The following is a 26,407-nucleotide window of genomic DNA, read 5'->3' on the forward strand; positions in this document are numbered from 1 at the left end:
AGGAATGTAATAGTGGGTGTGTACAACATGTACTATGGAAAGGGTCTTCATTGTGTATGAATGAGTCTTCCATGATCGATTTAAGCAGGGGTGTTCATTTGAACTGTTTTTCTGATTTTACAGAACGCACACGCACGCACACACACACGCACGCACTCGCACACGCACACACACACACACACACACACACACACACACACACACCACACACACAAACCCTTTAGCGCCCGTATGCAGCTTGGGTTATACTCTCCCCTTGGAGTTGAGAATGATAACTGGAACGCATACTGATCCACTGGTCGGGGAACAAATAAAACCGCATTTGAGCAGATACTAGTTCATTGATCCCTTCGGTATATAAATCCAAAGAAGCAATTTTACGCGTTAAATACGCATGTGGTCCATGCTCCCATCAAATCACATTAATAATAACAACATGAACGCAATTGTTTTTGTGTTAAAGTATGACATAATAAACATAATGCACTCGGTTTCCATTTGCAATTCATAAGGATATACACTTAGACATACTATCGGATTATACAGGAAAAGAACACAATTGTGTAACATGGCCATGTTACAACGACCTTTATCACAGTAGATTCTAGCCTAACATCTGTACACATTATGATGTCACTGTTAGCCCACCGTATATACACATTAGGAGGTCATTGTGACCTGTGCGTTCGCCTTCGTAAAAACGAAAGTTGACAGAGTCGAGAGACACCTGTTGTCTCGTTGGCAGGTAGACGCTCAGACTGTAAGGACTGCACTCTGCAGTAGGCCTTGCGTGTAACCGTATCTGCTTTTGTCTGGGGTAGTCTGTTTTCGCGACAGGGATCTTCAACATCAGGGCTGCAATGAGAACTGAAAATAATAAACATATGATATTTATTATAAGGCAATGCCACCGCTGAATGGTAGCAATGAAACCACAGGTGTATATACACGAATAAACGAATTGGTTAAAACTAGAATAGCATATGTGTGATCATGAATAAGAGTAATGTGTGAGTGAATGAGTGAGTGTAGTGATAAGTCGAGGGTTTGATGCGTGAGTGGGGAGTGAGTGGTTGAGAGAGAATGAATTGGTGCTTGATGGAATCTGTGAGAGAGCGAGCAAGTGAGTGGTAGGGTTCCTGGGTGAGTGCATAGGTAGTTTGATTCATGAATGAGTTTTGAGTGTGTGAGAGAATAATACGTGTTTGCTCTGCGATCGAGTGAGGGAGTGAGTGAGTGAGGGAATGAGTAAGTGAGAGGATTGATAGTTTATGTCGTTAGTGTTGGTGTGTGGTGAGCAGGTAGTCTGTGAATGGATGAGTGTATAGGTGACAGGGTCTGTGAGTGTATAGTGATCAGGTCTGTGAGTGTATAGGTGACAGGGTCTGTGAGTGTATAGGTGACAGGGTCTGTGAGTGTATAGGTGACAGTGTCTGGGACTGTATAGGTGACAGGGTCTGTGAGTGTATAGGTGACAGGGTCTGTGAGTGTTTAGATGATAGGGTCTGTGAGTGTATAGGTGATAGGGTCTGTGAGTGTATATGTGACAGGGTCTGTGAGTGTGTAGGTGACAGTGTCTGGGAGTGTATAGGTCACAGGGTCTGTGAGTGTATAAATGACCCTGTCTGGGAGTATATAGGTGACCGGGTCTGTGAGTGTATAGGTGACAGTGTCTGAGAGTGTATAGGTGACAGTGCCTGTGAGTGTATAGGTGAGAGGGTATGTAAGTGTATATATGGTATGTCTGTGAGTATAAGGTGACAGTGTATGTGAATGTATAGGTGACAGGGTCTCTGAGTGTATAGGTGACAGTGTCTGTGAAAGTATAGGTAATAGGGTCTGTGAGTGTATAGGTGACAGTGTCTGAGAGTGTATAGGTGACAGTGCCTGTGAGTGTATAGGTGAGAGTTTCTGGGAGTGTATAGGTGACAGTGTTTGGGAGTGTATAGGTGACAGTGTCTGTGAGTGTATAGGTGACAGGGTCTGTGAGTGTGTATATGATAAAGTCTATGGGTGTATATGTGATAGGGTCTGTGAGTGTATAGGTGACAGGGTCTGTGAGTGTAAAGGTGACAGGGTATGTTAGTGTAAAGTGCCAGGGTCTGTGAGTGTATGGTGATAGGGTCTGTGAGTGTATAGTGATAGAGTCTGTGAGTGTATTGTGACAGGGTCTGGGAATGTATAGGTGACAGTGTCTTGGAGTGTATAGGTGAAAGGGTCTGTGAGCGTTTATTTCATAGGGTCTGTGAGTATAAGGTGACAGTGTATGTGAATGTATAGGTGACATGGTCTGTGAATGTATAGGTGACAGTGTCTGTGAAAGTATAGGTAATAGGGTCTGTGAGTTTGTTAGGGTGACAGTGTCTGTGAGTGTTTAGGTGACAGTGTCTTGGAGTGTATAGGTGACAGTGTCCGTAAGTTTATATAGATGACAGTGTCTGGGAGTGTATAGGTGATAGGGTATGTGAGTGTATAGGTGTGAGTGTCTGAGAGTGTATAGGTGACAGGGTCTGTAAGTGTATAGGTGACAGGGTCTGTAAGTGTATAGGTGACAGGGTCTGTAAGTGTATAGGTGAAAGTGTCTGTAAGTGTATAGGTCACAGTGTCTGGGAGTGGAAAGGTGACAGGGTCTGTGAGTGCATAGGTGAAAGTGTCTGGGAGTGTACAGGTTACAGGGTCTGTACGTGTATAGGTGATAGGGTCTGTGAGTGTATAGGTGACAGTTTCTGTCAGTGTAAAGGTGACAGGGTATGTTAGTGTATAGTGCCAGGGCCTGTGAGTTTATGGTGATAGGGTTTGTGAGTGTATAGGTGACATGGTCTGTGAGCGTATAGGTGACAGTGTCTGGGAGTGTATAGGTGACAGTGTCTGGGAGACTATAGGTGACAGTGTCTGTAAGTGTATATATGATAGGTCTGTGAGTATAAGGTGAGAGTGTATGTGAATGTATAGGTGACAGGGTCTGTGAGTGTATAGGTGACAGGGTCTGTGAAAGTGTAGGTGACAGGGTCTGTGAATGTATAGGTGAAAGGGTATGTAAGTTTATAGGCGACAGTGTCTTGAAGTGGAAAGGTGACAGGGTCTGTGAGTGTATAGGTGCCAGTGTCTGAGAGTGTATATATGATAGGGTCTGTGAGTGCACCGGTGACAGGGTCTGTGAGTGTACAGGTGGCAGAGTCTGGGAGTGTATAGGTGACAGTGTCTCGGGGTGTATAGGTGCCAGTGTCTGAGAGTGTATATATGACAGGGTCTGTGAGTGCACAGGTGGCAGGGTCTGGGAGTGTATAGGTCACAGGGTCTGTGAGTGTATAAATGACCCTGTCTGGGAGTATATAGGTGACCGGGTCTGTGAGTGTATAGGTGACAGTGTCTGAGAGTGTATAGGTGACAGTGCCTGTGAGTGTATAGGTGAGAGGGTATGTAAGTGTATATATGGTATGTCTGTGAGTATAAGGTGACAGTGTATGTGAATGTATAGGTGACAGGGTCTGTGAGTGTATAGGTGACAGTGTCTGAGAGTGTATAGGTGACAGTGCCTGTGAGTGTATAGGTGACAGTTTCTGGGAGTGTATAGGTGACAGTGTTTGGGAGTGTATAGGTGACAGGGTCTGGGAGTGTATAGGTGACAGTGTCTGTGAGTGTATAGGTGACAGGGTCTGTGAGTGTGTATATGATAAAGTCTATGGGTGTATATGTGATAGGGTCTGTGAGTGTATAGGTGACAGGGTCTGTGAGTGTAAAGGTGACAGGGTATGTTAGTGTAAAGTGCCAGGGTCTGTGAGTGTATGGTGATAGGGTCTGTGAGTGTATAGTGATAGAGTCTGTGAGTGTATTGTGACAGGGTCTGGGAATGTATAGGTGACAGTGTCTTGGAGTGTATAGGTGAAAGGGTCTGTGAGCGTTTATTTCATAGGGTCTGTGAGTATAAGGTGACAGTGTATGTGAATGTATAGGTGACATGGTCTGTGAATGTATAGGTGACAGTGTCTGTGAAAGTATAGGTAATAGGGTCTGTGAGTTTGTTAGGGTGACAGTGTCTGTGAGTGTTTAGGTGACAGTGTCTGGGAGTGTATAGGTGACAGGGTCTGTGAATGCATAGGTGACAGGGTCTGTGAATGTATAGGTGACAGTGTCTGAGAGTGTATAGGTGACAGTGTCTGAGAGTGTATAGGTGACAGGGTCTGTAAGTGTATAGGTGACAGGGTCTGTAAGTGTATAGGTGACAGGGTCTGTAAGTGTATAGGTGACAGGGTCTGTAAGTGTATAGGTCACAGTGTCTGGGAGTGGAAAGGTGACAGGGTCTGTGAGTGCATAGGTGAAAGTGTCTGGGAGTGTACAGGTTACAGGGTCTGTACGTGTATAGGTGATAGGGTCTGTGAGTGTATAGGTGACAGTTTCTGTCAGTGTAAAGGTGACAGGGTATGTTAGTGTATAGTGCCAGGGTCTGTGAGTTTATGGTGATAGGGTTTGTGAGTGTATAGGTGACATGGTCTGTGAGCGTATAGGTGACAGTGTCTGGGAGTGTATAGGTGACAGTGTCTGGGAGACTATAGGTGACAGTGTCTGTAAGTGTATATATGATAGGTCTGTGAGTATAAGGTGAGAGTGTATGTGAATGTATAGGTGACAGGGTCTGTGAGTGTATAGGTGACAGGGTCTGTGAAAGTGTAGGTGACAGGGTCTGTGAATGTATAGGTGAAAGGGTATGTAAGTTTATAGGCGACAGTGTCTTGAAGTGGAAAGGTGACAGGGTCTGTGAGTGTATAGGTGCCAGTGTCTGAGAGTGTATATATGATAGGGTCTGTGAGTGCACCGGTGACAGGGTCTGTGAGTGTACAGGTGGCAGAGTCTGGGAGTGTATAGGTGACAGTGTCTCGGGGTGTATAGGTGCCAGTGTCTGAGAGTGTATATATGACAGGGTCTGTGAGTGCACAGGTGACAGGGTCTGTGAGTGTACAGGTGGCAGGGTCTGGGAGTGTATAGGTCACAGGGTCTGTGAGTGTATAAATGACCCTGTCTGGGAGTATATAGGTGACCGGGTCTGTGAGTGTATAGGTGACAGTGTCTGAGAGTGTATAGGTGACAGTGCCTGTGAGTGTATAGGTGAGAGGGTATGTAAGTGTATATATGGTATGTCTGTGAGTATAAGGTGACAGTGTATGTGAATGTATAGGTGACAGGGTCTGTGAGTGTATAGGTGACAGTGTCTGAGAGTGTATAGGTGACAGTGCCTGTGAGTGTATAGGTGACAGTTTCTGGGAGTGTATAGGTGACAGTGTTTGGGAGTGTATAGGTGACAGGGTCTGGGAGTGTATAGGTGACAGTGTCTGTGAGTGTATAGGTGACAGGGTCTGTGAGTGTGTATATGATAAAGTCTATGGGTGTATATGTGATAGGGTCTGTGAGTGTATAGGTGACAGGGTCTGTGAGTGTAAAGGTGACAGGGTATGTTAGTGTAAAGTGCCAGGGTCTGTGAGTGTATGGTGATAGGGTCTGTGAGTGTATAGTGATAGAGTCTGTGAGTGTATTGTGACAGGGTCTGGGAATGTATAGGTGACAGTGTCTTGGAGTGTATAGGTGAAAGGGTCTGTGAGTGTTTATTTCATAGGGTCTGTGAGTATAAGGTGACAGTGTATGTGAATGTATAGGTGACATGTCTGTGAATGTATAGGTGACAGTGTCTGTGAAAGTATAGGTAATAGGGTCTGTGAGTTTGTTAGGGTGACAGTGCCTGTGAGTGTTTAGGTGACAGTGTCTTGGAGTGTATAGGTGACAGTGTCCGTAAGTTTATATAGATAACAGCGTCTGGGAGTGTATAGGTGATAGGGTATGTGAGTGTATAGGTGTGAGTGTCTGTGAGTGCATAGGTGACAGGGTCTGTGAATGTATAGGTGACAGGGTCTGTAAGTGTATAGGTGACAGGGTCTGTAAGTGTATAGGTGACAGTGTCTGGGAGTGGAAAGGTGACAGGGTCTGTGAGAGTATAGGTGACAGTGTCTGGGAGTGTATAGATGACAGTGTCTGGGAGAGTATAGGTGACAGTGTCTGTAAGTGTATATATGATAGGGTCTGTGAGTATAAGGTGAGAGTGTATGTGAATGTATAGGTGACAGGGTCTGTGAGTGTATAGGTGACAGTTTCTGGGAGTGTATAGGTGACAGTGTTTGGGAGTGTATAGGTGACAGGGTCTGGGAGTGTATAGGTGACAGTGTCTGTGAGTGTATAGGTGACAGGGTCTGTGAGTGTGTATATGATAAAGTCTATGGGTGTATATGTGATAGGGTCTGTGAGTGTATAGGTGACAGGGTCTGTGAGTGTAAAGGTGACAGGGTATGTTAGTGTAAAGTGCCAGGGTCTGTGAGTGTATGGTGATAGGGTCTGTGAGTGTATAGTGATAGAGTCTGTGAGTGTATTATGACAGGGTCTGGGAATGTATAGATGACAGTGTCTTGGAGTGTATAGGTGAAAGGGTCTGTGAGTGTTTATTTCATAGGGTCTGTGAGTATAAGGTGACAGTGTATGTGAATGTATAGGTGACATGGTCTGTGAATGTATAGGTGACAGTGTCTGTGAAAGTATAGGTAATAGGGTCTGTGAGTTTGTTAGGGTGACAGTGTCTGTGAGTGTTTAGGTGACAGGGTCTGTGAGTGTATAGGTAAAAGTGTCTGGGAGTGTACAGGTTACAGGGTCTGTAAGTGTATAGGTGATAGGGTCTGTGAGTGTATAGGTGACAGTTTCTGGGAGTGTATAGGTGACAGTGTCTGTAAGTGTATATGTGATAGGGTCTGTGAGTTTATGGTGATAGGGTTTGTGAGTGTATAGGTGACATGGTCTATGAGCGTATAGGTGACAGTGTCTGGGAGTGTATAGGTGACAGTGTCTGGGAGAGTATAGGTGACAGTGTCTGTAAGTGTATATGTGATAGGGTCTGTGAGTATAAGGTGAGAGTGTATGTGAATGTATAGGTGACAGGGTCTGTGAGTGTATAGGTGACAGGGTCTGTGAAAGTGTAGGTGACAGGGTCTGTGAATGTATAGGTGAAAGGGTATGTAAGTTTATAGGCGACAGTGTCTTGAAGTGGAAAGGTGACAGGGTCTGTGAGTGTATAGGTGCCAGTGTCTGAGAGTGTATATATGATAGGGTCTGTGATTGCACAGGTGACAGGGTCTGTGAGTGTATAGGTGGCAGTGTCTGGGAGTGTATAGGTGACAGTGTCTGTGAGTGTATAGTTGACAGTGTCTGGGAGTGTATAGGTGACAGGGTCTGTGAGTGTATAGGTGACAGTGTCTTGGAGTGTATAGGTGACAGGGTCTGTAAGTGTATAGGTGATAGGGTCTGTGAGTGTATAGGTGAGAGTGTCTGTCAGTGTAAAGGTGACAGGGTATGTTAGTGTATAGTGCCAGGGTCTGTGAGTGTATGGTGATAGGGTTTGTGAGTGTATAGGTGACAGGGGCTGTGAGTGTATAGGTGACAGGGTATCTGAGTGTATAGGTGACAGTGTCTGGGACTGTATAGGTGACAGTGTCTGTGAGTGTATAGGTGAGATGGTCTGTAAGTGTATATATGATAGGTCTGTGAGTATAAGGTGACAGTGTATGTGAATGTATAGGTGACAGGGTCTGTGAGTGTATAGGTGACAGTGTCTGTGAAAGTATAGGTAATAGGGTCTGGGAGTGTATAGATGACAGTGTCTGTGAGTGTTTAGGTGACAGTGTCTGGGAGTGTATAGGTCACAGTGTCCGTAAGTGTATATAGATGACAGTGTCTGGGAGTGTATAGGTGATAGGGTATGTGAGTGTATAGGTGTGACTGTCTGTCAGTGTATAGGTGACAGGGTCTGTGAATGTATAGGTGACAGGGTCTGTAAGTTTATAGGCGACAGTGTCTGGAAGTGGAAAGGTGACAGGGTCTGTGAGTGTATAGGTGACAGTGTGTTAGAGTGTATAGGTGACAGGGTATGTGAGTGTACAGGTGGCAGTGTCTGGGAGTGTATAGGTGACAGGGTCTGTGAGTGTATAGGTGACAGTGTCTGGGAGTGTACAGGTGACAGGGTATGTTAGTGTATATATCATAGGGTCTTTGAGTGTATGGTGATAGGGTTTGTGAGTGTATAGGTGACATGGTCTGTGAGTATATCGGTGACAGGGTCTAGGAGTGTATAGGTGACAGGGTCTGTGAGTGTATATATGATAGGGTCAGTGAGTATACAGGTGGCAGTGTCTGGGAGTGTATAGGTGAGAATGTCTGGGAGTGTACAAGTTACAGGGTCTGTAAGTGTTAAGGTGATAGGGTCTGTGAGTGTATAGGTGACAGTGTCTGTCAGTGTAAAGGTGACAGGGTATGTTAGTGTATAGTGCCAGGGTCTGTGAGTGTATAGGTGACAGGGTCTGTGAGTGTATAGGTGACAGGGTATCTGAGTGTATAGGTGACAGTGTCTGTGAGTGTATAGTTGAAAGGGTCTGTGAGTGTACATATGATAGGGTCTGTGAGTATAAGGTGAGAGTGTATGTGAATGTGTAGGTGACATGGTCTGTGAATGTATAGGTGACAGGGTCTGTGAGTGTATAGGTGACAGTGTCTGTGAAAGTATAGGTGACAGTGTATCTGAGTGTATAGGTGACAGTGTCTGTGAGTGTATAGGTGACAGTGTCTGTGAGTGTATAGGTGACAGGGTATCTGAGTGTATAGGTGACAGTGTCTGGGAGTGTATAGTTGAAAGGGTCTGTGACTATAAGGTGAGAGTGTATGTGAGTGTATAGGTGACAGTGTATGTGAATGTATAGGTGACAGGGTCTGTGAGTGTATAGGTGACAGTGTCTGTGAAAGTATAAGTAATAGGGTCTTTGAGTGTATAGGTGACAGTGTCTGTGAATGTTTAGGTGACAGTGTCTGGGAGTGTATAGGTGACTGTCCGTAAGTGTATATAGATGACAGTGTCTGGGAGTGTATAGGTGATAGGGTATGTGAGTGTATAGGTGTGAGTATCTGTCAGTGTATAGGTGACAGGGTCTGTGAATGTATATGTGACAGGTTCTGTAAGTGTATAGGTGACAGGGTCTGGAAGTGGAAAAGTGAAAGGGTCTGTGAGTGTACAGGTGACAGTGTCTGGGAGTGTATAGGTGACAGTGTCTGTGAGTGTATAGGTGACAGTGTCTGTAAGTGTATTGGTGACAGTGTCTGGGAGTGTACAGGTGACAGGGTCTGTGAGTGTATAGGTGACAGTGTCTGAGAGTGTATAGTTGACAGTTTCTGTGAGTGTATAGTTGACAGTGTCTGGGAGTGTATAGGTGACAGGGTCTGTGAGTGTATAGGTGACAGTGTCTGAGAGTGTATAGTTGACAGTTTCTGTGAGTGTACAGGTGACAGGGTCTGTGAGTGTATAGGTGACAGTGTCTGGGAGTGTATAGGTGACAGGGTCTGTGAGTGTATAGGTGACACTTTCTGGGAGTGTACAGGTGACAGGGTCTGTGAGTGTATAGTTGACAGTTTTTGTGAGTGTATAGTTGACAGTGTCTGGGAGTGTATAGGTGGCAGTGTCTGTGAGTGTATAGGTGACAGGGTGTGTGAGTGTAAAGGTGACAGTGTCTTTGAGTGTATAGATGACAGTGTCCGAGAGTGTATAAGTGAAAGTGTCTGTGAGTGTATAGGTGACAGTGTCTGGGAGCGTATAGGTGAGAGGGTCTGTGAGTGTATAGGTGACAGTGTCTGTCAGTGTAAATGTGACAGTGTCTGGTAGTGTATAGGTGGCAGTGTCTGGGAGTGTATAGGTGACAGTGTCTGTGAGTGTATAGGTGAGAGCGTTTGTTAGTCTATATAGATTACAGTGTCTGGGAGTGTATAGATGACAGGGTTTGTGAGTGTATAAATGACAGTGTCTGGGAGTGTATAGGTGACAGTGTCTGTGAGTGTATAGATGACAGTGTCCGAGAGTGTATAGGTGACAGTGTCTGTGAGGGTATCGGTGACAGTGTATGGGAGCGTATAGGTGACAGGGTCTAGGAGTGTATAGGTGACAGTGTGTGTCAGTGTAAATGTGACAGGGTATGTTAGTGTATAGTGCATGGGTCTTTGAGTGTATGGTGATAGGGTCTGTAAGTGTATAGGTGACAGGGTCTGTGAGTGTATAGATGACAGTGTCTGGGAGCGTATAGGTGGCAGTGTCTGGGAGTGTATAGGATACAGGGTCTGTGAGTGTATAGGTGACAGTGTCTGTAAGTGTATAGGTGACATTGTCTGTGAGTGTATAGGACACAGTGTCTGTGAGTGTATAGTGATAGGGTCTGTGAGTGTATAGTGGTAGGGTCTGGGAGTGTATAGGTGATAGGTTGGATGAGTGTATACTGACAGGGTCTGTGAGTGTATAGTAATAGGGTTTGTGAGTGTATTGTGACATGTTCTGTGAGTTGGTGTATAGTTCCAGGTTCTGTGAGTGTATAGTGATGGGGTCTGTGAGTGTATAGGTGACAGTTTCTGTGAGTGTATAGGTGACATTGTTTGTGAGTGTATAGGTGACAGTGTCTGAGACTGTATAAGTGACTGGGTATGTGAGTGTATAGGTGATAGGGTATTTTAGTTGATAGGTTACAGGGTCTGTTGGTGTATAGTTCCAGGTTGTGTAAGGGTATAGTGATAGGGCATGTGAGTGTATAGGTGGCAGTTTCTGTGAGTGTATAGTGACAGGTTCTGTGAGTGTATAGGTTATAGGTTCTGTGAGTGTATAGTGATAGGGTCTGTGAGTATATAGGTGATAGGGTATGTGAGTGTATAGTGATAGGGTCTGTGAGTGTATAGTGATAGGGTCTGTGAGTGTATAGCTGATAGGTCAGATGAGTGTATAGTAATTGGGTCTGTGAGTGTATTGTGAAAGGGTATGTGAGTGAATAGGTGACAGGGTCTGTCAGTGTATAAGTGACAGTGTCTGTGAGTGTCAGTGACAGGGTCTGCGTGTGTACTGTTACAGATAATGTGATTGTATAGGTGACAGGGTCTGTGACAGTTTAGTCATAGGGTCTGTGAGTGCATAGTGATAGGGTCTGTGAGTGGAAAGGTGACAGGGTCCTTGAGTGTATAGGTGACTGGGTCTGTCAGTGTATAGTGATAGAGTCTTTGAGTGTATTGTGACAGGGTCTGTGAGTGTATAGGTGACAGGGTCTGTGAGTGTATAGGTGATAGAGTATCTGAGTTTCTAGGTTACAGGGTCTGTTTGTGTATAGTGTCAGGTTCTGTGAGTGTATAGTGATGGGGTCTGTGAGTGTATAGGTGACAGTTACTTTGAGTGTATAGGTGACATTGTCTGTCAGTGTATAGGTGACAGGGTATCTGAGTTTATAGGTTACAGGGTCTGTTTGTGTATAGTGCCAGGATTTGTGAGTGTATAGTGATGGGGTCTGTGAGTGTATAGGTGCCAGTTTCTGTGAGTGTATAGGTGACAGGATCTGTCAGTGTATAGGTGACAGGGTATCTGAGTTTATAGGTTACAGGGTATGTTGGTGTATAGTGCTAGGTTCTGTGAGTGTATAGTGATGGGGTCTGTGAGTGTATAGTTGACAGTTTCTGTGAGTGTATAGGTGACATTGTCTGTGAGTGTATAGTGATATAGTCTGTGACTGTATAGGTGACAGTGTCTGGAAGTGTATATATGATAGGGTCTGTGAGTATATAGGTGACAGGGTCTGTGACAGTTTAGTCATAGGGTCTGTGAGTGTATAGTGATAGGGTATGTGTGTGTATAGGTCACAGTGTCTGTGAGTGTATATGTGACAGGGTCTGTGAGTTTATAGGTGACAGTGTCTGAGAGTGTATAGGTGACAGGGTCTGTGAGGGTATAGGTGACAGGGTCTGTGAGTGTATAGGTGATATGGTATGTGAGTGTATAGTGATAGGGCCTTCGAGTGTGTAGTGATTCGGTATGTGAGTGTATAGGTTATAGGTTCTGTGAGTGTATAGTGATAGGGTCTGTGAGTATTTAGGTGATAGGGTATGTGAGTATATTGTGATAGGGTCTGTAAGTGTATAGTGATAGGGTCTGTGAGTGTATATTTGATAGGTTGGATGAGTGTATAGTGCCAGGGTCTGTGAGTGTATAGTGATAGTGTCAGTTAGTGTATAAGTGATAGGGTCTGGGAGTGTATAGGTGATAAGGTATGTAAGTGTAAATGTGATAAGGTTTGTGAGTGTATAGGTGATAGGGTCTGTGAGTGTATGGGTGATAGGGTCTGAGTGTGTGTGGGTGATAGGTTATCTGCGTGTTTTTTGATACGGTATGTAAGTGTATAATGATAGGGTCTGTGAGTGTATAGTGATCTGTGAGTGTAAAGGTGATAGTGTCTGTGAGTGTATGGGTCTGAGTGTGTGTGGGTAATAGGTTATCTGAATGTTTAGTGATAGGGTATGTCAGTGTATAGTGATAGGGTCTGTGAGTGTATAATGATATGGTCTGTGAGTGTATAGTGATAGGGTCTGTGAGTGTATAGGTGACAGGGTCTTTGAATGTATAGTGATAGGGTCTGTGAGGGAGAGTATATGTGATAGGGCCGTGAGAGAATGTATAGGTGATAGGGTCTGTGAGAGAGTGTATAGGTGATAGGGTCTGTGAAAGAGTGTATAGGTGATAGAGTCTGTGAAAGAGTGTATAGGCTATAGGGCCTGTGAGAGAGTGTATGGGTGATAGGGTCTGTGAATGTATAGTGATAGGGTCTGTGAGGGAGAGTATAGGTGATAGGGTCTGTGAGAGAGTGTATAGGTGATAGGGTCTGTGAAAGAGTGTATAGGTGATAGAGTCTGTGAGAGACTTATAGGCTATAGGGCCTGTGAGAGAGAGTATGGGTGATAGGGTCTGTGAGTGTATAATGATAGGGTCTGTGAGTGTATAGTAATAGGGTCTGTGAGTGTATAGGTGATAGGGTTTGAAAGTGTATAGGTTATAGGGTATATGAGTGTATAGTGCCAGGGTCTGTGAGTGTATAGTGATAGGGTCTGTGAGTGTATAAGTGATAGGGTCTGTGAGTGTATAGGTGATAAGGTATGTAAGTGTAAATGTGATAGGGTCTGTGAGTGTATAGGTGATAGGGTCTGTGAGTGTATGGGTGATAGGGTTTTGAGTGTGTGTGGGTGATAGGTTATCTGTGAGAGAGCGTAAAGGTTATAGGGTCTGTGAGACAGTTCATGGGTGATAGGGTCTGTGAGAGAGTGTATAGGTGATGGGGTCTGTAAGAGAGTGTATAGGTGATGGAGTCTGTGAGATAATGTATAGGTGATGGGGTCGGTGAGAGAGTGTATATGTGATAGGGTTTGTTAAAGAGTGTATAGGTGAAAGGGTCTGTGAGAGAGTGTATAGGTGAGGGGGTCTGTGAGAGAATGTATAGGTGATAGGGTCGGTGAGAGAGTGTATACGTGATAGGGTCTGTGAGAGAGTGTATATGTGATAGGGTCTGTGAGACAGTGTATATGTGATAGGGCCCGTGAGAGAATGTATAGGCGATAGGGTCTGTGAGAGAGTTCATGGGTGATAGGTTCTGTGAGAGAGTGTATAGGTGATAGGGTCTGTGAGAGAGTGTATAGGTGATAGGGCAGTGAGAGAATGTATATGTGATAGGGTCTGTGAGAGAGTGTATAGGTGATGGAGCCTGTGAAAGAGTGTATAGGTGATAGGGTCTGTGAGATAGTGTATATGTGATAGGGTCTGTGAAAGAGTGTATAGGTGATAGGGTCTGTGAGAGAGTGTATAGGAGATAAGGTACTTGAGAGAGTGTATAGGTGATAGGGCAGTGAGAGAATGTATATGTGATAGGGTCTGTGAGAGAGTGTATATGTGATAGGGTCTGTGAGAGAGTGTATAGTTGATGGGGTCTGTTAGAGAATGTATAGGTGATAGGGTCTATTAGAGAGTGTACAGGTGAAAGGGTCCATGAGAGAGTGTATAGGTGATCGGGTATGTGGTATGTGCATGAGTAAGTGAATGGGTTGTAGGGGATGTGTGTGAGTGAGTGGATGGGTTGAAGGGTTTGATTGTGAGTGAGTGGATGGGTTGAAGGGTTTGATTGTGAGTGAGGAGATAGGTTGTAGGGTATGTATGTGAGTGAGGAGATAGGTTGTAGGGTATGAATGTGAGTGAAGGGATGAGCTGAAGGGTATGTGAACAATCGCGTAAATGACTGCATGGGTTGGTGAATGAGAGAGTGGATGGTTGGTGGATGCTAAGTAGTTTGGGTTTGGTATATCTGTGGCTTACGGAATTGATGAGGAAGTAGATGACAGGATGAAAGAGATTGATAAACAAATGCATTATGTAGTTTTATGTTGATGAATAAAACCTTACTCATTTATCCATTAAGTTCTTGGTGTAGTTTCCATGCTAGTTCAAAGTCGCCCTCCTCAGACCAGGGCAGTTCCTCTGCATCGTCCATCTCGGGAGCCCAGGCATTGTCCTCTGTCAGTCTATGGGCATCACCTCCTACAGCCCCGCCACATTCAGGACACGTGGCCTCCTCGTACGCTCTTCCACATTCACCAATAGCATAGACATGACCTGAGGAAAAGGATACATATATATATATATATATATATATATAAATATATATATATATATATATATTATATATATAATGACGTCTATACCGATTCAAAACAGGCAAATTGGTACGTTCGAGCACTATTTAATTTTAATATTGTGCTATCACAAACTACATAGACTAGTTTGAAAATTCATATATATTATCATAAGAAACATACTTAATTAGAAACAAACCTAACCTGAACAAGTATGAACACATGATGAATAATTACACGCTGTAAGAATACACTAAACATAAATTGTACCTACCTTCCTTGCACTTGTACCAGTGTCCCCGATTCAGACCAACCGCTTCTACAATCATGACCCTCTCTTCATCACTTACGCCAATCGTAGACTCAGATACATGGCCCTTGACTTCTTCTTTCAGCATACGGGCATCTGACAGAACTGACTCGTGCTTCTCTGACGACGCTAGGCGTCGAATGATATCATCCAGCCTCATCTGTATGTCAGTACTAATTTCCTTCCCTTCAGAGTCAATCAACCGAGATGCGGTAATAAGAAAACGACTGAGAGTTAGACGTTCTAACTCTCTTTGGCTGTCCTGCCTCTCCTGCTGCCCAAAACAAGACCTTGGGATAACAAGCCACTCCTTGAAGTCGAATATGGCTCTTAGAGTTAGGTCATACAGAGAGGGACTATATTTGATTGCATCTGTTTTTGCAATTTTCTCCAGGACAATGACTTTCTCCAGGATTCGCAACTGACTGATCTGTGCTGACAGACGAGCCTCCGATGGAACACGGCTTGTCGTAGTCAGTTGATCCACCATCACCCTGTCAGAACCTTTAAATCTGTTTCTCATGGACACAATCGATTGTTCCAACTCCTGCATTCTTCTTCCATTTCCTCTGACCTTCAGTTTGGCCTTTTCAATGTCTGACAGAGTCGCTTTGATAAGGTTCGCATATCGCTGATTTCTTCGAATTGGGATCTGGCAGCGTGGACATTTTTTAAGTTGGATAACTGTCTTATCATCATCTCCCGACTTCTCTTTCATATATTTATCCAAGCTTTTCACATCAAATATGTGAGAGCAGTCTTCAAGTTGAACGAATCTGGTTTTCTCGGAATTTTCAGTTCCAAAGACTTCAAGAGCGCTTGATATTTCTTCTGAATCGCATACTCTGCATACACGTGGGCAAGGGGCACCACAAAGTCCAACACAGGGGTGACGACATCCAAGTATAGTCCTACATATGTCTTTGCACTCTTTCTTGTTGCACATGTCTCCACATGATGATGTGCATTTGCCATGTCTACACGCAACCCTGCATGGCTCTTTACAGGGCACACATGGATCCCCACATTTTCTCTCACATTTACTGTGACTGCATCTGTTTTCACATGGTTTCTCACATGGAGGACAATCGTTGCATGTTGACTGACATTCATGACCACATATTAGGATCTGCATGCATTTCGCAGTACATGGCTGGTGTAACCTTCCATTGTGACAGGTTCCACATGTGCCTTGGCATAGATGACCACATGCCAGTTGGGCCTTGCAGGGGTCGTTGCATGGTTCAGTATCCTTCCGCCCACAAGCAACAGATGAAGAGTGGTCACAGGGTCTGGTAACAGAAACAGGCTCCTGGCACTGGTATCTCCGGGCATCAATATGACAAGGAACATTCTGTGTGTGTCCACATGCTTCTAGTTTTATCAGCACAGGAACCTCACATGGAGGGCACGGCTTGTAGCAAACCTCCTTGCAGCCTGTATGTCCATTCTTGCAGGGTTTCTTACATGGTTTTGAACAAGGAAATTCCTTGTGCTGCGGATCATTTGAATGACACACCTTTGTGCAGACATGGCCACATGGTAGTCGGTAATCACATTGTCTCGTACATCCACCTTCAGGAGCACTTTCAAAATCTTCCGGATCTAGAGCTTGGATGGAACCCTCATCTGGGTGTCTGTGACAGCTTAATACCAAGGCAGGACCAAGGTAATCATCAATATTTGCCTTTATACATATCTTCTTCCACAGCACACTATGTTCTGCAATATGAGTAAAGTTGCCGATGACATAAAGACCGATCTTTGCTCTTGACAATGCAACACAGACACGATTCTCTTCCTTTAGAAATCCTATCGATCCTTTGTTTCCACTTCTCACCAGTGACAACAGCACAATGTCATTTTCCTCTCCTTGATAGCTGTCCACTGCAACAACATTTACACCAATTATTTGTTGCTTCTTCAATGTGAATCGGAGGCGACGAATCTGTGCTGAGTAAGTGGACAGAATTGTGATTTGCTCCCGTTGGTAGCCTTGCTTCAGGAGATATTTGCAAAGGCCAGCAAGATATTCTGCTTCATGTGTGTTCTCGAAGCTTTTAGTCTCCTCATCAAAGTTGTGCTGATGTTGATGTTCAATGAAGAAGACATTTTTCCTAACACCCTTCACATTTTCATACGTTTTCACAATGTCATGATCCTTGAGATGTGGATATATGGGCCTTATGATGTCAGCTATCTCGGGGCGCATTCTATGTTGCCATTCTAATACATCACAGTGTAGACCAGACTTAATCATCCTTTCAAACAATGAAATCTCAAGCTTGTACTTCTTTGCGAGTTCATGCACAGTAGGGTTCGGTCTGAGTTGCTTGTGATCTCCAATCAGTATAAGATGTTCACATCTTTTACTCAAAGTGCCGATAACATGGGCTTCAAGGACTTCAGCAGCTTCTTCAACAATGATTATCTTAGGCCCAATCTCATTCAAGACCTTTTGGTATCTTGCAGCGCCGGTTGTGGTCATTCCAATGATGGCTGCCTCTGTTAGGATGAGTTTGTCCTCTTGTAACAATATTTCCTGAAAACGAAGAGCTGTTTTTTCATATTCCTCTTGATTCAGTTTAATTTCTTCCCATGCCTGTGCACAAAGTAGATCAACCCAATACCGATACAGGCGCCATCTGGCTTTGCTTTGCAGTTTCCATATGTCGGTGATACTTGTTTCGTCTTCTTGTGTCATTGTGTCAAAAGATGTGATTTTCTTCATCAGACTGTGTTTTAGGCATCGCTTCTTTTGAAGTGTTTCCCTCTGTTTTTCTCTCTCTCGTCTTGAGTAAAAACGGGACACTCTGCCTTCTCCTAGCTGTGTCACATTAAGGGCCACATAATTCTGCGTAACTTGTTCTTCTGTCTCAGGTGGTTGATACACATCCCGTGTGTCTTCAATGTCAAAGTCGAAATCAAGATCGAACATTTCCAGTAGGTCTTCAACTATTTCTCCATGGCGTCTGTTCTCTGGCAAGTCATAGTCAGTTAAACTGACCCCCTCATCTGCACTATCACCTTCATCACTGACATCTTCAATTCTGTCACTCTGGTCAATGGCCCTGTCTGTTTGGGTAAGATCAGTTTCAACACCAAGCCACTTAATTATGATGGACCCTCTCGGTGACTTGCCCTCTTGTGGAAATTGTCTTTTCAACCTACCATCCATGAAGCTTCTCAGGCAGTTCTCATGAATAATCTCTCGTTTGGCCACTTCAAGTTTAGCAGCATTGATGTGAATTGCCCTTGTCAAAGATTTCATCTTTCTTAGAATGGCCATTTTTGCCTCATGGATTTGAGATGGTACTGCTCTCTGTTTCTTCATCCAATCCCTGGCGTGTTTAAGAGAGTGTTTCTTCATCAGTTCTGTAGTGAAACGCCCCCCAACACGAATTAGTCTCCCATCAAAGACGTCTAACATTCCTCCCAGAAACTGGTCCAATGCATGATTGGTGTAGCATACCACAAGAATAGGTCTATGTGGTTGTCCATGAAGCCACACGTCCGAGTTATGAAGAAGAGTCTTTAAAATGTTTATTCCAAGGTAAGTTTTTCCAGTTCCAGGCGGCCCTTGTATTAAGGCAAACTCTCTTGTCAGAGCATTATGTAGGGCTTTTAATTGTGACACATCTAAGCAATCAATCATAGGCCAAGAACTTGTATCTTGAATGCATACTGTTCGAGTTGACTTGGATTCAGTCAAGGATGCTTCAGAAGGCGTGCTCACGCTTCTATCAAGAACTTTGAACTTGTCATCTACAAGGGGTCTGAGATCATACATAATATTTCTTTGTTTTTGTAGATAGAGAGGTTCCTTCACAGTGTTTTCACATTGTACAATATACTCCTGGAAAGGTAGGTTGTGTCCAGTCATCTCTTTCATACAAATCAAAACGTCCTTATAAGCTTCAAAATAAGCAGGTGATTCTACCATATCAAAGCAAGCACCTCGTGATCTGTAAGCAGTATCTGTTAAATCAGACAGAAACCTCACATCAACTAATCCATGCTTTAGGTGTGCAGGATCACGACTGTCAACAGTTGCAAAGAGGACATTGTCAATGAATTTATCTGATGACAAACACAGCAGTGAGCCATACATCAATCTTTGACTTGATTCCCACTTGACACTTTGTAAAGGCCTGTGATCAAAAGCAAGTCTGTAGCAAAGACCATTTGATGAACAGACAGGGCGCAAAATTTGTACACCTGCATATGTCCTGTAATAATTTAACGCGTCTTCATCGGCCTTTTTGAAGGCTTGAATGTTTCTCTTGAGGGGCATGATGACATCAGCTCTGAAGAGCCGGAACTGACATTCGAGATAATGCTCCAGATCTTTAAATCTTGTTCCCACTTTATTCCGCAAAAGGAAAATCTCCACAGTTCCATCCAGTTCCTCCTTCCTCGGGATAATTGGAAGATCACGAAAGCTTTCTGGCGGTGTTTCAAGCTCATCGTCATCCTCCATTCCCTGCATGATTGGAACATCCATTTCGGGTGTTTCTGGTTTAGATATCCGCAGAAGTTCATTTAATTCATCTATGCATTTAATGACAGCAGCATCTTTAACGTTATTCCTTTGCAACAAACCATGCGTTAGTAGAGCAATAGTGTTCACAAGATGCCATCCCTCTGACGGCATCCTTGTCAAAATCTCTCTGAAGATTGGAAGACTCTCCAACGTCACTTGCCCTGTGTCTTTGGCGTCAAGACATGACAGAAAATGTGTGTATGGTGTCCGAAAGAAAGGGGTCATGACAACAGTACTGAGTATGATGTTGATCCCTTCTGGCATTGATTCACAATGAACTGCTTTACTCAGGACAGATACCATCAGTTTGATGTCTCTTGGTGTCACGTCGCGTCTAGACAACATTGTTTTAAAACCTCTGATGTCTTTATGGAGGAATATGATTATATGTGATGGATCAGAATTCAGCAACAACTTCAATGACGAAAGAGTCAGCTTTCCTGGTCTACCATATTTCTGTCTGAAACACAAACCTCGACATGTATAAAACATTTAAGATATATGTATTAGTCAGGTTAAAGAGTACATAACAATGAAAAGAATTAATGCTGAAATATGAGAGAAACACGTTCGAAAGTAACATATTACTAATTTTAACTTTGAAATTAGCATTTGATTTTGGTTCATCGTGACACTTTTATTGTTTTTATATAGTCCAGCTATGTACAGCCCTTGACTAGGTTGAATATTTTTTCCGCATTTCAGTTATATTTACCTTGAAGATGATACGCTGATGGCTGAACCGCCTTGGGCATCTAAATTGATAGATAACCTTGAGTGAAAAATCAAAGCAATTTTCCACATCAGAAAAACATGATTAATTATATTGAGCGACACTTTTCACCTTTCATAAATTTAAAAACGGGGAAAATAATTAATAAACCTGATCATAATTTCACTGAACACATCTGATCATTCTAAATTTATCATTATATACTGACAAGATCATAAATAATTTATACTACCTGCTGATGGCGTTGGGTCAACACTTGTGGATAGATCTTCTTCCACACATTGTAGATCAGGGGGATCAACGGATGACGACTGACTGCTGTCATCATCGTCCTGGCCCTCCTCTCGCACTGTCACAGTCACATCTGACAAAACGCTGGTCTCCAGAACAGGAGAGGGATACTTGACAGATGTCCCAGCTTTCTGGATAAGCTCCTCTGGGATGCTCAAGTCAACAGTAACAGTCACTTCTTTACCAGCAATCAGCTTGAATACTGATTCGTCACTCAATAGTTCCTTGACTATGTTATCAAACTGCCCATTCTGTATTGATGCTAGCAGTGCTTCAATAGAGTTCACTGTTGTTGGTCGTAACTCTATTACAATGGACCCTGGGGTTACTAAATCAATTATGTAGTTTAATTGATCGAAAAGTTTGCCTAACTTCTCTTTCAGATTTGTCCTAGGGCGGTGATAATTGGCAAAGGCTGCATCCATTGCACATGGAATCTCTTCTACATCTATTGTTATCCTGAGCGGACGTTTTTCATTGTTGACTGAAAATTGAAAGGGAGATTTTTACCCGAGTGCATGTGAATGATACTGATTTGATTGCAGTTGTTCAGGTTTCAATCACGATACATAGATGTACAGTTAACTATGGTTATAACGAACTCAAATTGACCACTGATTTTGGTTCGTTATAACCGTAGTTCGTTATAAGCATATATACAACATATATACAGCAAATGGACGGGACCAAAAATTAGTGAGTGAGTGAGTGAGTGAGTATGGTTTTACGCCGCTTTTAGCAATATTCCAGCAATATCATGGCTGGGGACATGTAATGGGCTTCACACATTGTACCCATGTCGGGAATCGAACCCGGGTCTTCGGCGTGACGAGCGAACGCTTTAACCACTAGGCTACCCGACCGCCCACCAAAAATTAAGTTCGTAATATCCGTCAGTTCGTTATAAGCGTGTTCGTTTTAAACGTATTTTACTGTAGATGTATTTACTACTGCATTGTTATGGTGTAATGCATTATAAGTCAGCGATTAACAGCGAGAAAACCATTGCCATAACCATAGAAATTCTCTGCCAAAGGCAACGCCCGTTGCAAGATTCTGACTATAATCAGTGTCTCTATATTATGAATCAACATACAACATGCAAAGAAAAGACAATTGTTCACCTGAAAGACATGTCTACCACAAAAGTGTTATCAAGCGTTTAAAGTGTTATCTAATGTCGTAACCCTGATCAAAGAACTTTTGAGTGATAATCTTATAACGTTCTTTTACAGCTCTGAAGAAAGAACAAGCTGTATTAAGGATTATGGTTCAGCATTGATACATGTAACAGTTTTTGGTCAGTAGGACATGTAATCATGATATTACTTGTCATTGGGAAGTGTAATAGTTATATTATTGGTCAATGGTGTGTGTAATGATTATATTATTGGTTAGTGGGGTGCGTAATAGTTATATTATTTGTCAGTGTGCTGTGTAATGATTACAGTACTGGTCAGTGGGGCATGTTATGGGTTATATTATTGCTCAGTGAGGGTGTCATTATTATTTTATTGGTCAGTGGGACATGGGATGATTGTATAGTTGGTCATTTGGCTGTGTAACTATCATATTATTGGTCAGTACAGTGTGCAATGACTGTATTATTGGTCAGCGGGACATGTAAAAGTTATATCATTGGTCCGTGGGGTGTGTAATTATTATATTATTTGTCAGTACGGGCTGTAAAGATTATCACATTGATCAGTGGGACATGTAATAGTTATATTATTGGTCAGACGTGTGTGTAATGATTATAGTATTGGTCAGTTGGACATGCAATGATTGTATCATTGGTCGGTAGGTTGAGCTATTAATACATAATTGGTCAGTGGGTTGTGCAATCATTCAACTCATTGGTCAGTGGGACATGTAGTAGTTATATCATTGGTCAGTGGGTTGTATAATAGTTATATTATTGGTCGGTGGGTCTTGTGTTAGTTCCATTATTGGTCATTGGGGCGTGAAATGATTATATTATTGGTCAGTGGGACATGCAATAGTTATATGATTGGTTGTCTGTGGGGTTTGGAACCATTATATTATTTGTCAGTTGGGTGTGTAATGATTATTTTATTGGCGATGGGGCATGTAATAGTTATATTGTTGGTCAGAAGGCCTTGGAATTAATAAATTATTGTTTTCAGTGGCGTATGTAATGATTATAATATTTGTCAGTTGGGTGTGTAATGATTATAACATTGGTCAGTGGGGTATGTAACAGTTATATTATTGGTCAGTGGGTTGAGTAATTATGACATTATTTGTAAGTGGGACATGCAATGATTGTATTATTGATCATTGGGGTATGTAATTATCATATTATTGGTCAGGGCGTTGTGTAATTATTGTATTATTGGTCAGTGGGTTGTATATTCCTTATAATATACAGTAATTGGGGTGTATAATGATCATATAATTGTCAGAGGGATATGTAATAGTTGTGTTTTTGGTCAGTTGGGTGTGTAATAATTTTCATATTGGTCAGGGGGACATGTAATAGTTATATTATTGCTCAGTGGGACATGTAATGGTTATATTATTGGTCAGTGGGTTGAGTAATTATGACATTATTTGTAAGTGGGGTGTGTAATGATTATATTATTGGTCGGTTGGACATGTAATAGTCATATTATTGGTCACCGGGTATGTAATGATTATAATATTGGTCAGTGGGGTGCATAATGATTATCGTATTTGCCATTTGGGCACGTAATAATTATAATTCAATGGTACATGCAATGATTGTATTATTGGCCAGTGGGTTGAGTAATAATGACATAATTCGTAAGTGGGGTGTGTATTAATTATATTATTGGTCGGATGGAGATGTAATAGTTATATTATTGGTCAGTAGGGTATGTAATGATTGTAATTTTGGTCAGTCGGTTGTGTAATGATTATAGTATTGTCAGTGAGACATGTAACAGTTATATTTTTGGTCAGTGGTGTGTGTAATGATTATAATATTAGTCAGTGGGACATGCAATGATTGTATCATTGGTCGGTAGGTTGAGCTATTAATACATAATTGGTCAGTGGGTTGTGCAATCATTCAACTCATTGGTCAGTGGGACATGTAGTAGTTATATCATTATTGGTCATTGGGGCGTGAAATGATTATCATATTGGTCAGTGAGTTGTCTTATTATTACATTATTTGTCAGTGGGGGGTGTAATAATGATCATATTGGTCAATGAGACATGTAAGAGTTATATTCTTGGTCAGTGGGACATGTAATAATTATATTATTGGTCAGTGGACATGTAATAGTTATATTATTGGTCAGTGGACATGTAATAGCTATATCATTTGTCAGTAGGTTGTGAAATGATTATATCTTTGGTCAGTGGGACGTGTAATAGCTATATCATTTGTCAGTGGGTTATGAAATGATTATATGTTTGGTCAGTGGGACGTGTAATAGCTATATCATTTGTCAGTGGGTTATGAAATGATTATATGTTTGGTCAGTGGGACGTGTAATAGCTATATCATTTGTCAGTGGGTTGTGAAATGATTATATCTTTGGTCAGTGGGACGTGTAATAGCTATATCATTTGTCAGTGGGTTATGAAATGATTATATGTTTGGTCAGTGGGACGTGTAATAGTTATATTTTTGGCTAGCGGGGGCATACGCTTCGACAGCATCCACTAGGACTTTTCACTTGAGATCCAATTTGGTAGCTGGTTATTCGCGATTTTGAGCGGTCACATTTGCATAACTCACGAATGAAGCTGTCGGCATATGAAGACAGTTAATGCTGTTAATTTTGCTTTTTTAGATATTCTTAAGTTGTTTATGTTGAGCTTCAATTCTAATAATTTCATGCCGCAATTTGAATAGCTATAGCTGCATGTAAAATTTTACATTCGTTTCCGAAAACTATTGAATAAACTAGACGCAAAGTATACTCACATTCTGTTGGAGAATCTTTATTGCAGGGATTAATCGTTTTCCTGTATTTAATGGTGACCTTTGTATCCTTTCCTAAGTCGATGCTTCGAATTTCGTCAGCCATGTTGATGTTAAGGGTATTTGAGTTTCCAATCATGACCACTGAGGTGGTTGCTCCTAGCTCACCAGATGTCTCCTCATCCTCATTCTCATCCTCATCCTCAAGCCCCGGGGAAGACTCCCCATCTTCCAAGCTCTCTGTCGGGGAGTGGCCCTTATGTGTGTCACGCTGGGAGCATAAATCATCTATTTTCGTATCTTCCTGAAACTTATCTTTCGTGTCGTCACACTTCGTGTCATCCACTTTGGAAGATATGTCTTCATCCAGAAACGAATTCACTTCAGATTCAGTACAAGTGTCTGGTGATTCATCAATACAATCCACGTCAACAGACCTAGGGTTGTAATTGAGTGTGTTCATTGTACCAACCATGATTAGAGAAGCACCACTGACTTCACAAATCGACTCATCCACATCCAACTTGGACATTTCCGTAGATGTTATATCTGGGTTATATCACTGTTCATTCATTTTACATTTTTCCTGCAAATAAAAAACAATATATATTATAGTTATTTTGAATAATGAATGGATCGGGAAAGAAAGTGTGGACATAAAACATATCCGACGACAATTGTACCATACAATTCTTTAAAGACACCAGCTCTCTAACGCACATGCCCATACAAAAACAACACAAACATTAACAACGTGTGAAAATATGGAATCAGTACATGTCTGATTATGATCGTGTACATTGAAAATCTCTATGCGGGTTCATATAACTATAAGGTACGTCATATTACTATATTCTCCTCATCAAATCAGGGTATATGTAATACATATTTTGACGGGTGTTCCAGGGTACATGCATAGCATGTCGGGGACGGAAGAGTTACCTCCCTTACGCCGGTGGTTCAGTAGTGTTGCTCAAAAGGCACATATATTTTGAAGTTCTCAATAGTTACCAAACTTCATAGAGATAGTTTGCAAGTGTTTTCCCATATGAAGCCACTACGTATTTGCCTATATATGCATTATATTATATCTTCCCTCAACAAGTAATCAACCATAGCAATATAAAAGAACAACACCATTGACCACTGCACCCTATTTCAATAACGTATATTCTAAATATGTTGTAGCATAGTCAGTTTAGCACTCGTATTGCATTCGTGAGCCCTTACAGCGATACCGTTAATAAATGTTAACAATGATAATATTTTAATGATACAAATTTTATGTGCTTTTACAGCATTGCTGTTAGACTAACATTTAGTCTCAGAAATCTTCTATTACACAATATCCTTCTTGACTCCAAAAATTAAAACAAATCCCCATGCTGTGGAATAGAGCTAGCTTGAGCTCGCTAGACTTGCTTTTGTATGCATTTCTAGATTTAGTTATTTTTCATAAAATAAATATATTCCACGGTCATGGTGCAGGACTACATCGCTGTCAACAAAGAGAAAGAAGGACTTACATGTGCCTTGGTAGACATTACGATCCGATCAAGCCTATATAGTCATGCAAATTTTCCAGATAACATGAGTGTCCATGGCTAGTGTTGATTTGACAAGTGAAAAGAAAATTTGTTAGTCGGCCATTGTTGGAAATACCGGGAAATGGAGAAACGAAAGTTAACATGAAATGATTGGCTATCTGTTGCTATCGCGTGACTCAGTCATGCAGTCTCGCCAGCTCAGGGCCTTGCATACAAACACTGTTGTGAGTCAATACGTGTACACTGGCTACCTGCAAGAACTGCTATCGGTATATACTCGTACATATACATACATATATGTTAATTGCATGAGAAAAAGCTCAACCACATGTGGGTGTAGTTGTGCGATATAAAAAATCATCACATAAAGCATGTTTGTGTTTATGTGGAGAAGTGCCGATTGATCAGAGCATATCGTCAGGTGTAAAGATAGACAGTACACACGTCATACATCTCTTATCGTTAAAGCCTTGAACCGTAGGATTTTGAATATGGATGTCACAGCGTGACATAATAG

At 42.3% G+C, this 26,407-nt stretch overlaps 1 protein-coding gene across 1 annotated transcript; it reads right to left on the reverse strand.

The window, feature by feature from the left end:
- Positions 1 to 431: 431 nt before the first annotated feature.
- Positions 432 to 25,940, reverse strand: LOC139448297 (NFX1-type zinc finger-containing protein 1-like). The gene is made up of 7 exons (XM_071229847.1): positions 25,870 to 25,940; positions 24,347 to 24,929; positions 20,366 to 20,908; positions 20,116 to 20,155; positions 14,822 to 19,860; positions 14,318 to 14,527; positions 432 to 867 (listed from the first exon to the last, which is right to left on the reverse strand). Exons 2-6 carry the CDS (start codon positions 24,873 to 24,875, stop codon positions 14,322 to 14,324), a joined length of 6,357 nt encoding a protein of 2,118 aa, XP_071085948.1. The 5' UTR covers positions 24,876 to 24,929; positions 25,870 to 25,940; the 3' UTR covers positions 432 to 867; positions 14,318 to 14,321.
- Positions 25,941 to 26,407: the final 467 nt, after the last annotated feature.

Source organism: Haliotis cracherodii, unplaced genomic scaffold (genome assembly GCF_022045235.1).
Source record: "Haliotis cracherodii isolate W230 unplaced genomic scaffold, xgHalCrac1.p SCAF_7, whole genome shotgun sequence".
NCBI lineage: Eukaryota > Metazoa > Mollusca > Gastropoda > Lepetellida > Haliotidae > Haliotis > Haliotis cracherodii.